We start from the raw sequence: 13,451 nt of genomic DNA, 5'->3' as shown, positions 1-13,451 counted from the left end.
CTGAAGTGCTACCCTGGTCTTCCCAGTGGGAACCCCCACTCTGCTGGGAGATCATCCTTACCAGGGGAGGGCCCCTCACTCCCCACTACCCTCTTACTGTCCCCCTGGCTCCAGTGCTGAGACATCAGTTGATAAACCCTGCCACTGTTCCCCTGCCCTCGGCTTCAGCTCTCTGGCTTAGATGTCAGTAGATAACTCCCGCTGCTGATCTCTGGTCTTCAGCCCTCTCTGATCCTGACTCTCTGGCTTGGGTACACAAGCCAGCCAGCAAACTCCTCTTGTTTTCTCCTGCCTTCAGCATTCCTCCAGAAACCACATACAGCTTCCTTCCAACACCTTCCCTCGTCCTGCAGTCTCCGGTAGCTCTCACCTGCCCCTTTGCCTGACTGGACCCTGCAGCTGGCAATCCTCATTCTCCCGGTCTCTCCCCCTCGAGGGCCCAGGTGCCTGCTTTGTATTCCCCATTCGCAGTTTGCCAGCTCCTGGGACTCTGGACTGAGGCTCTAGGGAGTCCTACCCTTTGGGCTACAACAATAATGTCCTCTGACACCATTTCCCAGCGGCAAGCACCAGGGCAGAGGTTTGAGCCCCATTTCGGGGGAGGCGGCTACTGCACTAGCCTGGGTCCCTCTTAAAAGGGGCCAGTACAGGCCAGAGAATTTCACCGAGTGCTTCCTGTGTCTGGCCCGACAACTGGAGACTGAAGGACAGCAGGTTTATTCTAATTCCTAGATCCTCAGAATCAGGAGCAGTGGCTACTTTGGTGACAAAGGTTAATAAAATAAGTAAGGAGTCATATGAATTGCACTGCACTAATAGAGCCGCCCTGCAGTTACAGCGAAGATGGCAATTTTATTCTATGGGCTGTCCTGTGCCCAGTCATTGAAAAAAGAACAGGACAGCCGCTAATTCTGAACCCTCCCCCCTACCATACAATCGATATACAGTCAGTCATGCCAGGTTGCACATGGTTCCATGGAGCCATTATAGAACGGCAAACGCTGCAGGTATCCTGATAAGGAACCTGCACTGTCCTGCGCTCCAGCACGTGTGATGTCGATGGAGAAAGCCAAGGTAGATGGAAAACAGGCCTAAAACTATTCTGTGCCTGCACACACAGGCTAGAAACTCTTATGTTCCCCATGTGCAACACACATACAGAAGCCACAGAGACTCCCCCTGTGTTTCTCAAGATGCTGACATGTTATTCTGAGCCACCAGACCACAGAGACGACCTGGAGTGAGTCAGCCCGGCTTGCCAAGTTTCCTGTAAACTATTGCATGGTTGTTCAAAGTAGTGACATGACATTGTCTGTCTTTTCCATGACCTCTCCCATCTTCCCCCGGACTATGTCCCCAGTTCTGCTATCTGCATTCTCTTGTCTCACAGCCGCAGTGCATCGTACCATTTGTAGTGTATATAGGTTCTTATCTGGCCCTCATCACCTCAGTATCTGAGCACGTTCTCGTAGTGCCTTAAGCAATGTGACTAACAATTTTCGCATGTGGTTCATTCTCTCTCTCATTCGCTCCCCGGGGGCGGGGGAGAGGGGGAATTGTTCCTGCAGTCCAAGGGTTTGTCTTAGTAGGGATTTGGGGTTAGGAAGGGGTGTGTTTTTTAACATCCCACACTGCTTTGGAGGGAAGGCAGGTCAGAGAAGTATGCCTGGTATTGGAGTGAGGTTCGTGGTGGTCTTCAGTTCTGGTGGGAGTTCATTCCACAGGCTGGGACCAGCCCCCGAGAAAGCTCTATGTCTCTTGCACAGATGATCCTGACCCTTATAGGATAAAATTTTATTTTGCCAGAGGAGCAGATTTATCGTGCTCTTCATTCTGGAGCTTTAGGGGAGATTTTAGAAATGTTGGGCCCAGGCCACTGAGCACACTGAAGATAAGGATCGAGACTCTGAACTTGCCTCAATATTCTATGGGAAGTCAGCGTAGAGAGCAGAGGACAACATAGTGTGGAAATCCTGGCACATCCGCATTTCCCAACTGCTTGGGGCATTCCCAAAACCATCTGCAAGGCTAATATTTGCTCCACAGTTTTAGAAGAGTTATTAACCTGACTGACTAACCACTGCAGTATACAACCCTAAATTCTCTACTTTTCAGTTTTTCTCATTTCCTTTTTTGGGCTGAATTTTTTCATGTCGCTTCTTAGTGAAGAAGAAAAATTTTCTCTGTTCATGTTTGTAATTTAAAGAAAATCCATCAAGTCATTTTTAACCTGTCAGAGTGGGAAGAACTTTGAATTGAACCAGGGGTTGCTCTGGCCCATTAGCCAGTTGGCATAATTCACCCCAGCAATGGCTGCCTCTCAGAGGAACTTTTAGCTTCACTCATGGGGCGACATGCCCTGATGAAACACACTTCCCACATTTTCGACCTAGGCTGCAATTACTATACAATGCAATTTATGGTCACATTAATAAATCCAGCTCCAGGCTTCAAAATCATTCCTGATTAATATTAAGAGGTGCATCAAAATATGATCATTAAAAAGGGCATTTGCAACAGTCTTTTGTGAGGTCAAGACAGTCACTGTAAATGTATTCTCACTCCTAAAATTACAGCTTTTGCATTTAATGTTAGAGATTATCATACTGTATGTTAACCCTGAAGGCCAAGTGTTTCACCTGGCCTATGCACCCGCTATAACTCCTATGGGTAATAATGGGAGTGAGGCACATTCACAGATGAAGTATACATCTCATATCTACAGTTATACCTCTGTAGTTACTGAGCTGCTTCTTTTGCTTAGGGATATTAAAGACATGTTTGCCATTCATCAGAGAAACATGCCAAAGTAATGGTGAGGCAGCAGTGTTCAACCCTGAGTCTGAATAGCTGGATGAATTATGCATAGCATTTTCCAAAAAAGAGTTCGAATTTTTCCAATGAGTTTAAATTCATCACCTTGAGAATTCTCACTGGAAGTCTGCTTCTTAGGCTATGTCTACACTGCAAGGGAAGGGTAGGATCATTTTTTTCACTGGGGACGTGGAACATCCAAACTGGCGGTCAGACTCCTCATAGCTGTGAGAGAAACCAACCAGACGTGCCCAGAATTACAGCCGCACAGTCCTGGAGATGCAAAATTCTCCCTGCCCTATAGATTGAATTTCACAAATAACATTGGTTTCAGAGTAGCAGCCATGTTAGTCTGTTGCATCCGATGAAGTGAGCTGTAGCTCACAAAAGCTTATGCTCAAATAAATTTGTTAGTCTCTAAGGTGCCACAAGTACTCCTTTTCTTTTTACAAATAACATTGAGTTCTAGTAAAAGAAAAAGAAAGAAAGACAGAAAGAAAGAAAGAAAGAAAGACTGACTCTCCCTTCCGACAGGACAGGTAGAAATTTAAGCCTCCTGGGGCCAGATCCAGTCTTTCAACTGACTGCAGTGGGTCCTGGACAGGCCTGTGTAGCATAATTGTTAGGATGCCAAAAGAAGATGAGAATCCCAGACCGAAGTTGCATCCTGCCAGATCAGGACCTTTGAAGAATAGCTAGCGGCAGAAGCGTGAATGGTCCAGGCAGTCTGGGCCAATGCTACTTTCTCCGGGACAAAGGTTTAAATTGTATCCATCTCCTCCTCTCCTCTTGTACTTTTGCCCTCCAGGTTAGTTTTTTTGTCTTTTGTTTTTTTACAGACTCCTCTGAAACCTTGAAGTTTACACATTGAAACAGTTTCTTAAAATAAATAAATCAAGTAAGAGGTGAATTACTTGCTAAATGATTTATGCTTCCCTGCTGTATGCATTATACATCATAAGGCTCAGAAGCCAGAGTTTTAAAAAAATGTAAAGAAACAGTCTTGTGGATGACTGCTTCCTGATGTGACAGCTTGGTTGGGGAAGACACAGAGCAGGCAAGGGACCTGTCAAAAAGCTGAACAAGGCAGATACCTCCATAGGAGGGAAAAGAAAAATCTCAAATCTCAAACAGGGAAACTAAAATAGGAAGAGGTTATTTAGGTTAAACTAAAGGAATTTTTAAAAGAAGATCTTTTCTGGAGCAGGGTAGGGATTAGAACATGGAAGGCGGCTTTGGAAGGTCTTAGGAAAGTTACAGGTTTCAGAGTAACAGCTGTGTTAGTCTGTATTCGCAAAAAGAAAAGGAGTACTTATGGCACCTTAGAGACTAACCAATTTATTTGAGCATGAGCTTTCGTGAGCTACAGCTCACTTCATCGGATGCATACCGTGGAAACTGCAGCAGACTTTATATACACACAGAGATCATAAAACAATACCTCCTCCCACCCCACTGTCCTGCTGGTAATAGCTTATCTAAAGTGATCATCAAGTTGGGCCATTTCCAGCACAAATCCAGGTTTTCTCACCCTCCACCCCCCCCCACACAAACTCACTCTCCTGCTGGTAATAGCCCATCCAAAGTGACAACTCTCTACACAATGTGCATGATAATCAAGGTGGGCCATTTCCTGCACAAATCCAGGTTCTCTTACCCCCTCACCCCCCTCCAAAAAACACACACACAAACTCACTATCCTGCTGGTAATAGCTCATCCAAAGTGACCACTCTCCCTACAATGTGCATGATAATCAAGGTGGGCCATTTCCAGCACAAATCCAGGTTTTCTCACCCCCCACCCCCATACACACACAAACTCACTCTCCTGCTGGTAATAGCTCATCCAAAGTGACCACTCTCCCTACAATGTGCATGGTAATCAAGGTGGGCCATGTCCAGCACAAATCCAGGCTCAGTCTTGCTGTAATTGCAGACAATAAGTGGCTTGGTTTTCTAAAGTGCACCTGACAAGTCCCACTGAAGTCAATGGACGTAGTGGATGCTCAGCACCTCTGAAAAATCAGGCCCCGGCAGTTTTACCATTAACTTAAAAGGGAACAGGCCTAATAACCTAGATGCCTTGAATTCCTGTCTGCAACTGATCAGAAACATGGGATTACCATACTTGATCAGACACTTGGTACATCAGGTCTGGTATCCCACTTGCTGCAGTGGCCAGCAAAGAATACTTCAGCATGGAGAAAAAACCTTCCATAATGCACCTACGCATTGTGCTACTTTCTACTTGATTGATTTTGAAGCTTTCCTCTGCAGCTGCAAAAATGTCCACCTACTCTGAACACAGGCTGTCAGATAGGCATCAAATTCCAGCATGCCGTTTAGCAAAACCCAGGGAATAGAGGTGAACAAGCATCCTAAAGATGAAAGGCTCCACATCCCATTTCTAGCCCCCTAACTCCTGAGCCATCTGCGTCAATCCAAGTTATACATTTAATAATAGCAGAAACTAGTCGTCAGTTTCAAGATGGATAATTTCATAACATTTGAAGACTGAACAAATTCAGACTAGAAATAAAGAACAAATTTTTAAACAAGAGTAATTAACCATCAGATCAACTTAACAAGGGTCGCGGTGGATTCTCCAACTGGAAATTTCCAAATCCAGTTTGGAGGTTTTTCTCATTCAAGCACAGCTATTGGATTTGCAGCTAGAATTAATGCAGGGAAATCTTACAGCTTGTGTTATTCAGGTGGTCAGACAAGACAATCACAGCGATCCCTTCTGGACTGGGAATCTATGACTATGAAAACAAGCTTCTATCACATTGCAGTAAGGTCAAGTACAGACATTGAAGCGGGTGTTTTTGTTTTCCTGAGGATAAGAATTAAAGCAATGGTTCACCAGTGATGTTTTGGAGGGTTTAAGAGCCCTACATAGTCTCATTACCCCGGGAATCTCCCCTAGCTAAGCAGCAGCACATATACTCACAGCAATAACCCAAGATTTGGCTCCCCATTCTGACTCATATTCCTGGAAAAGTCAATTCTTTTTCAAGACAGCTATTGGCATCCTCCAATGAAGCAAGCTACAGGAGAACCTCTGGGCAAGTGGGTCTACGTTCCAGTTACCTAAGAGATTGTAAAAGCTACCTCTTTACTTTTAGATAGTGCCTTCCATCCTGACTGAAGCCAAAGAACTTTTATATACAAGTAGACAGGGGACTCCTTACCCTTCACTGAAATACAGCAGCTATGTAACTGAGCACAGCAACACAACTGCTAAGGACAGGAGGCAACGAGACAAACACGTCCCACTAGAAATACAAGGAGAATGTAAGGAAAGAGAATGTAATTATCTAATGTGGATATTGAAATGACCACTACCTACCATATATCCCAACTTGCAAAAAGTGCTATGGGAACCTCGATAACCAAAAATGGTCAAGATCTCACTTTTATGGCTCACCTGAAAACTATTCATGGTGTCAGCAATATGCTGGGAGATGTTGGTTCATTATGGCTTAGAAGGAAGGCCCCCTACTAGAGCAGCCAACATCACCCCTCATGAGCGGAGTACTGCGGTCCTCAGGTGATGCAGAGCTTGGCCTGGAGTTCCAAAAAAGCCAAACAACCTCCTGCCCCTGACCTCTTTCAGGAGCAGAACCACATCAGTTCCACTGGGCCATAACTTCCCACTGCTGTGGAGAAGGGCACAAGATTTGACCCTTGCGCAGCTTTAGCAGTAAGTCAAGAGAGACAGCTGAAATGAAGGATTATATAGTGATGATAATATCAAACATTGTGCAGGTAAGAACAGGCCATTCAGAACACATTTTTGCAAGAGATGATAGTTATAATGACATTCTCTTTGCAGACTGGCCTTCTTTTCTTTGTGACTAACTCAGGATATTAAAACTCATACTTCCATAGCTAACTGCAGTTTCTACCAATTCCACAGTTTCTGGAAGCTAAAAATATGCATCCAAAACAAGAAAGATTAAAAAAAAAGTTACATTTATTTTGAAAAAAGGAGATATACACAAATACTTGGGGTTGCGAAGACAGTGCATGTAAGCTATGGAGCTTTTGTGTGCCTTCAGGGTGTGTTGATTCTTACTCATGCAGATATGTTAAGTTATTTTAGAATTCTTGCTAAGATATCCCATGAATTTGAGGATGAAGCATGACTGGGTGTAATGTCTAATTTCCCTGCTTAAGGTTCATCTCACATTCTCTAGTCCATGCCTTCAGGTGTGCCGTGCTCTGAACTGCCACGCTGAGGATACTGGTACCTCTTCACACTTTACTTTGACTGATAGCCCCTTCATCATCTTCATCATCTGTGACATTGACAGGAATGTAGCCTCCTTCTCTGGGAAAACACAAACACCAGCCAGCCCCTGTGAAGTCCACTGCTTTGAAGTCTATCACCTCAAGTATCTTGAAATCAACAGTGTCCGATCTGCAGTATACGTCGTCAAGCTTTCGCCAATATAACCAGGCCATAACCAGGCCAAGTACCTGCAAGAAACATTCATTGAAAGGGATTAGATTTAGTGATGTCAACTCTTTATGCAGTTCCTTAAATACAAGAACTTTTTATTTTAGCGGTCTTTTAAACCTCGCCATGTTAATAAATCCTCAGGTCTCATACGAGGCAGGACTGAGCCTCATCGGAACTTGGATGGGAGATGTCCAGGGAAAACGAAGATGCTGCAGGGAGAGATGTCGGTGGTACTATTCAGCTCTAAGTCTGTACTGAAGGTCCCAATAAAGCAGCTAGCACTGCTGTGTTGATATAGGTGCAGTCTTTTACACATGCTCGGTAAGTTATCCCCCCAACATGTTTTTTTCCCCAAGAGGAGGTGTGCTAACCCTCGTGTCCTGGTCAAATTCCAGTAGGGCTCAGTCCATTTTGCCTCCTTGAATTTCCCATGGAGTTTCAGGTGGAGAAACTGCTCTTAAAATGCACCCTGTAAAGCTATTCGTGCATAGCAGCAAACGTGTACGAGGGAAAAGCTGGCTGCATTTCAGTGGTAGGTAGGTGAGTATCCTATCTTTGGGATTTGGGATCCTTCAGTGGTACATAACATCACTACTGCTTCGGTAGGTGAAGGTGCATTAAAAGGAACAAGAATTTGATTTAGTTTGGTGAACATCTCTCTTGGCCTTTTCCAATTTCTCCCTCAGTCGCTCAAAAGACTGATTCCCCTTATCTGCTGTGACAGTCCTAAATGCCTCCTTGGTTTACATGAAATGCCCAGACTTGCGTCCTGGGCACAGTAATGATAGCATGATTCATGATTTCTGTGTGTATATAAAGTCTGCTGCAGTTTCCACGGTAAACATCTGATGAAGTGAGCTGTAGCTCACGAAAGCTCATGCTCAAATAAATTGGTTAGTCTCTAAGGTGCCACAAGTACTCCTTTTCTTTTTGCGAATACAGACTAACACGGCTGTTCCTCTGAAATAAGATAGTCAGGCTCTTATAGGTACAAGAGACGAGATGTAACATATCCAAGAAATCTGTGACAGTTCAACTATAAGGGTTTAAGCCAGACAGTCTCCTGTGGCTTCTCCAAATGTAGATAAGAAAGTGCAATAATTTTTGATTTTCATTATTTATGCATCCAAACAAAGCCATCAAAGCAAAAATATCAGCATTACATGAGTCGATGTTATTGTCCATTTGAGTGAATAAATTCACAAAAATGGCTCAGACCATGAGGTCTGGGATCTTGCCTTCAGCAAAATCCAATACTAAATACTGCAGAGAAAGGCAAAAAGCCAATACAGTATAATGCATCTAGTCATTTGTGTGGCACTATGTATAGGAGAACAAATCTCCTCTTAACTCCTGAACGGTATCAGATCATGCTCTGAAGTATGAGGTTTGACTAACTTGGCTTTGAGTGGCCTATGCCCATAAACAGGAACCAGAAGCTCCCAGGTTCTAATCCTGGTGTTGATATTATCCTGCTAGGTGACCTAGGACAAGTCATTTCCCCACTCTCTGCCTCAGTTTGCCCATCTGTACAGAGAGGACAGGCAGAAGTGTTCGCAGAAATACATGGCTAATGCTTGAAAAGGACTTCTTTGAGATTCTTGGATGAATGCAAATTACTGAACTGGGATCCCTGAAGAGTGAAGTTCTCTCTTGATTAGCCGCACACACAGTGGCAGCATATCTTCCTCCACAGCAGCCTGCTAATTTTTGTTATTCTGGCTCTAGGAAAAAGGTTCCGTTTCAGTGGTGCATTCGGTCTTTGGCCTCCCCGCTGAGGTTGCCCGCAGGGGGACAAGTCCCATTTATTAGGAATGGAACTGGGGTACCAGCCATTTCATGTGGATCAAACAAGAGCCATCAGACAGGCCTGTCTTTTCTGCTGATCTGGGATGGATATGAATGAATGATGTAGACCAGAACTGGATTTGCATCCCTTCGTTAGCAACTTCCCGAGTTAGCTGTAGCCTGACTTTCAGCTCCCATTAACTGTGGCGCAATGTGTGGGCGCTCAGTTCTTCTGAGCCATTAGTTTCTCCATTCTTTCAGGTTTAAGGCCCAGCCTTTATACTCAGAGTCGATCTGTTTTAGGTACTTATATGGCCCCCATTACTGCCCAATCTTTTACATATTTAGTCTCACACACCCCTCCGAGACCGGGGGTAATAGAACTGCCCTTTGTACAAGTGAGAGAATAAATGAAGGGCCCAGCATGACACACAAAATCTTTAGTCGGGCAAGTGCTTGAACCATGGTCTCCCAAGTCACAGGCTAGGGCCCTAACCACTGGGCCATCCCTCCACTGCAAAGAAGGCCCTTAATCTTTCAGCTATCTGCTCAGTTTCTCTGGTAACCCCCACACGACAAATGAAGAAACAACGCAATACAAAATTACAAAACCAAGTTCCCATTAAATTCTCAGCTAGAATAATGGCCTCATTTATATCACACTCTTAAATGTCTTTATCTCATTAATTACAAGACGAGTACCTTGCTAACCAGATTACAGTTAGGTCTGAAATCACAGTATTGTACAGTCACAGTGCACATTATGGGAATAGTGGCAAATTATTGGATTTTTTGCTGAAAACTTTGTCATGCCAGAAGGAAAGATGTGATTCAGTGTGTTATTTATATGCTGCTATGCAGAGAAACAAAATAATGAAGCATTTTGGTCTAAAAGAACTATTTCATTAGCACAAGATTTAAAGTATCACTTTGCGTTTACCTGACATTTTCTTATAAATGCCACAACGGCAGTGATTATGAGCAAAATGCTAGGGAGATAATTTATTAGGGTAAAAACAGGTACAAGACACTATTTGCAGAACAGACGATGATAATAATAGTAATAATCAGAGGTTTCCTGAGCTCATTTGGAACATCAGGCGTTCCAGTAAAATCAGGCAAGTGGCTTATTTGGTATTAACCCCCTCTATTACTCAGATTTCAGAGGATAGCGGTTTCTTTGGAAGAAAAAAGTTTTGGGCCAATTTCAAACTCAGGTGCCCATGGGTACAACTGTGTTGACTTCAGTAGAGAAGGCTCACTGATATGTGGGCTGAATATGATGTTATGAATCCACGTACAGTGGAATGACAGACCAGAACGAACAATAATGATGACTGGTGGGCATACATCAGATGCTTAGGCTTGGTTTGGATAAGAGTTCTAAAGCTGAGATGCTAATCTGACCATTGTCCAGACTCTTGGGTCTGCAAAATTGGAAACCCAACCACAGTAGACACACCTCATTCGTTATCTTTTGCTCTGGAACCTTGTGTTTCTTTTAGTTCTTCCAGCTCCATGCTCCTGGCGAGAAACAATTCAATTTGAAACATCTTGTTGTGAAAAGGAAGAGACTACGAAGTGGTCTGTAAGTGGTGAAGCCTTCTCTCAGAAGGCTAAGCAGCCTCTGCCTGTGATTCATTGTTTTGAGCCAGATGGGTTCAATTTGGAAATACAAGTGCCTTACGGACTTCGGGATCCATATTCAGGTGCTCCAATCACATTAAACAGGTGCTGACACATTCAAGTGCCAAGTGAGAATTCCAATATAGAATTCGAATGCATTGTTTGGATATTTATGTTTGAAAATTGCACTGGCAGTATAACCGGTAGACCAGCCCTAAACTGCTGTGCCGACCTCGCTGCCATATGCTCATGCACTTGGATGTTCTGCAAGTTTGAAACAAAGGAGCGAGGGCAATCCCTCAAGACCTTTCACTGTTCACGCAGTGCTAGCATCCAAGAGCAGGTCACTCCCATGATATACTACTGTGCAGCTATTAGAGTAATGTGATGGGAACACACAGGGCAATAAGTCTAATGCATGGACAGGAACACAATGTTTTGAAGTGAACTGAACTTTTCCGAAGTTTGTGGTGTGGGGGGGAAGGGGTGGACTTGCCCCCTATATAGCCCCCTGTAGGTGATTGTTTTTTAAGTTCTGAACGACCAGATCAGCCCTGAGATATCGTGCAGAAAGACCACACATACCAGCTGGGAGAAGCATTAAGAAAAATATGTTACCAAGTTACATGGAGTTTATTCTCCCAAGCAATTAACTTCATACCATGGCATAGGAGCTTTCTGTAAAGACTAAAGTTATATAATCCTATGGTTTAAAATAACCTAATTTGAAGTCCACAGGGCTTTCCCTATCATTTTGCGAATGCTATTAGCAAACACGTTTTCTTCTAACGTTGCTTAAAGGACACTGAAGCCTACATCAGGAAGTGACCAAAGTGCATCTGCCACGTGTATTCATTCGAGTCTAACACATTATTGTGGCATATTGTTCTTAGAGCTGAAAGATTATGCTAATGGTTTACTTGGGTCCTAATCAATCTGTGAAATTGTCTGGAAACTGGGAATGTTAAGAGGAAGAGACAAATGGGGATAAATAGGCCTGGGTGTAATGCACTTTAAATTACACAACAGTTTTGCCATTAAGTAGAATGGAAAATGAGTTTGCCAACAAGAGGCTACACAATTCACAGACAGACTTAACAGCAAATTGACTATGGGGAAATAACTAATCAAATCAGTGGACTCCAGTGGACAGATAAACATTAACAACATCGGATTTATTAATTTGTCTTTGGAGAAAGAAGGAAAGCTCTGCCATTCATGCTAATGGTCTGGCAGGTGATCCGAAAATTACGCTTGAAGTTGACTCGGCCTCTGAGACCGACCAACAATTTTGCACTTCCCATGGAACACGAATACTGATGGAGCCTACAGATGTCTAGTTTTACTTTACAGTTGTTCAGTCAGTCACAAAAATAAGAGAAGGCTGTGACCAATTAGGGCACATTGCACACTCCCCTAATAGTTCAGTATTGTTCCCTACAGCATGCTCTTGGTCGGGTCTAGTTTCAGCCATCCATTGCTGTTGCGTCATCTTATGAATAGCACGCTGTGCAACATCTTTTATTAAAACTGATCACGAGAATGACTTGCCCAGTGATGGGATCTGTTTGTGGGTCAGGCAGCACCTATGACAGTGCAGTACACATTGCTGGTATGGAAGTTGCGAGTACTTGACCCTATCCAATCTAAAGCTGTAACAACAACATTCTATGCAATGGCTCAGAGTAAGCAGAATCATCTAGTACATGCAGGGGTCTTCCCTTATTCACAGGTTATAAAAATAAGGGAGCTGGGAAGCTGTATAGCAGAGACTAGGATCAACCTCACAGTGGCAAGCACACCCTTTGATAATTAAAAGTGAAGTACGATAATTGTTTTAAGAGTCCCAGTCATTCCATCCTCGGGGCTTCGCCGAGCATCCTGTCTATTTTATGTCTAACTTATAGTGGAAGCTCTTCGGGGCTCATCCTTGTGTTTCCTGGTTTTATACCATGGATCACATTACTGGCACTTGAACCATATGTTATCATCATCCTTAGAGAGGTGCTACAGAATGGAAAGTTAGGCTTGGCAAGGCGGTCAGTTGACTGGTCAAATATCAGCTGGCAGTCAAATACTGTCAAATAGTCTGGCAAGTGTTCCCCCCAAGGTTTTGTTACTGATTGGTTTCTGTGGTCATTGTTCAAATAAATTAGTGCTTTAAAATATTTGACCATCTTTTGACAATATTTGGCCTGTCAACTTACCAATTATTGTTGGATCCATCAAATGCCCAACCTTAGAAGTGTTATATTAGGGATTCTTCTTTTTGAAAGACATTATATAAATCAGGGGTGGCCAAACTTACTTACTCTCTAAGCCGCACATGACATTCTTCAGAAGTTTGAGAGCTGGGGCACACCTGCTCATGATACTTTGCCAGAAGCTGGGAATGGGCAACAGGGGATGGATCACTTGATGATGACCTGTTCTGTTCATTCCCTCTGGGGCAACTGGCATTGGCCACTGTCGGAAGACAGGATACTGGGCTAGATGGACCTTTGGTCTGACCCAGTATGGCTGTTCTTATGCTGGGGCTTGGGGCTTTAGCCCCACAGAAGATGGCTGCAGGGGCTTGGCCCTGATCCTGTTGAAATCCCAAGCCCCAGCAGGTGTGCCCCATGGGGCTGAAGCCCTGAGAACCCCCTCTCCACTGGGCAGAAGGCCCTACCCCACCACCCTGCTGCAAGGCAGAGGTCCTGAGTTCCCCACCCCCAGTATGGTAGGTGGAGAATGGAGTGGTGTAGGGGGGTCT

At 44.0% G+C, this 13,451-nt stretch overlaps 1 protein-coding gene across 2 annotated transcripts in view; it reads right to left on the bottom strand.

Annotated features, from left to right (window-relative positions):
- Positions 1-6,805: 6,805 nt before the first annotated feature.
- The window catches only part of LOC140903633 (tetraspanin-15-like), a 295,953-nt gene continuing 289,307 nt past the window's right edge, over positions 6,806-13,451 (bottom strand). For both annotated transcript variants that reach the window (XM_073325200.1, XM_073325201.1), the window contains one exon: positions 6,806-7,299. In XM_073325200.1, the coding sequence (XP_073181301.1) occupies positions 7,075-7,299 (225 nt within the window). In that variant the 3' untranslated portion in view covers positions 6,806-7,074. The remainder of the gene's footprint in view (positions 7,300-13,451) is intronic.

The sequence above is a fragment of the Lepidochelys kempii genome, chromosome 26, assembly GCF_965140265.1.
Source record: "Lepidochelys kempii isolate rLepKem1 chromosome 26, rLepKem1.hap2, whole genome shotgun sequence".
In the NCBI taxonomy this organism is placed as follows: Eukaryota; Metazoa; Chordata; order Testudines; family Cheloniidae; genus Lepidochelys; species Lepidochelys kempii.
This window is presented reverse-complemented; position numbering and strand designations above follow the sequence as displayed.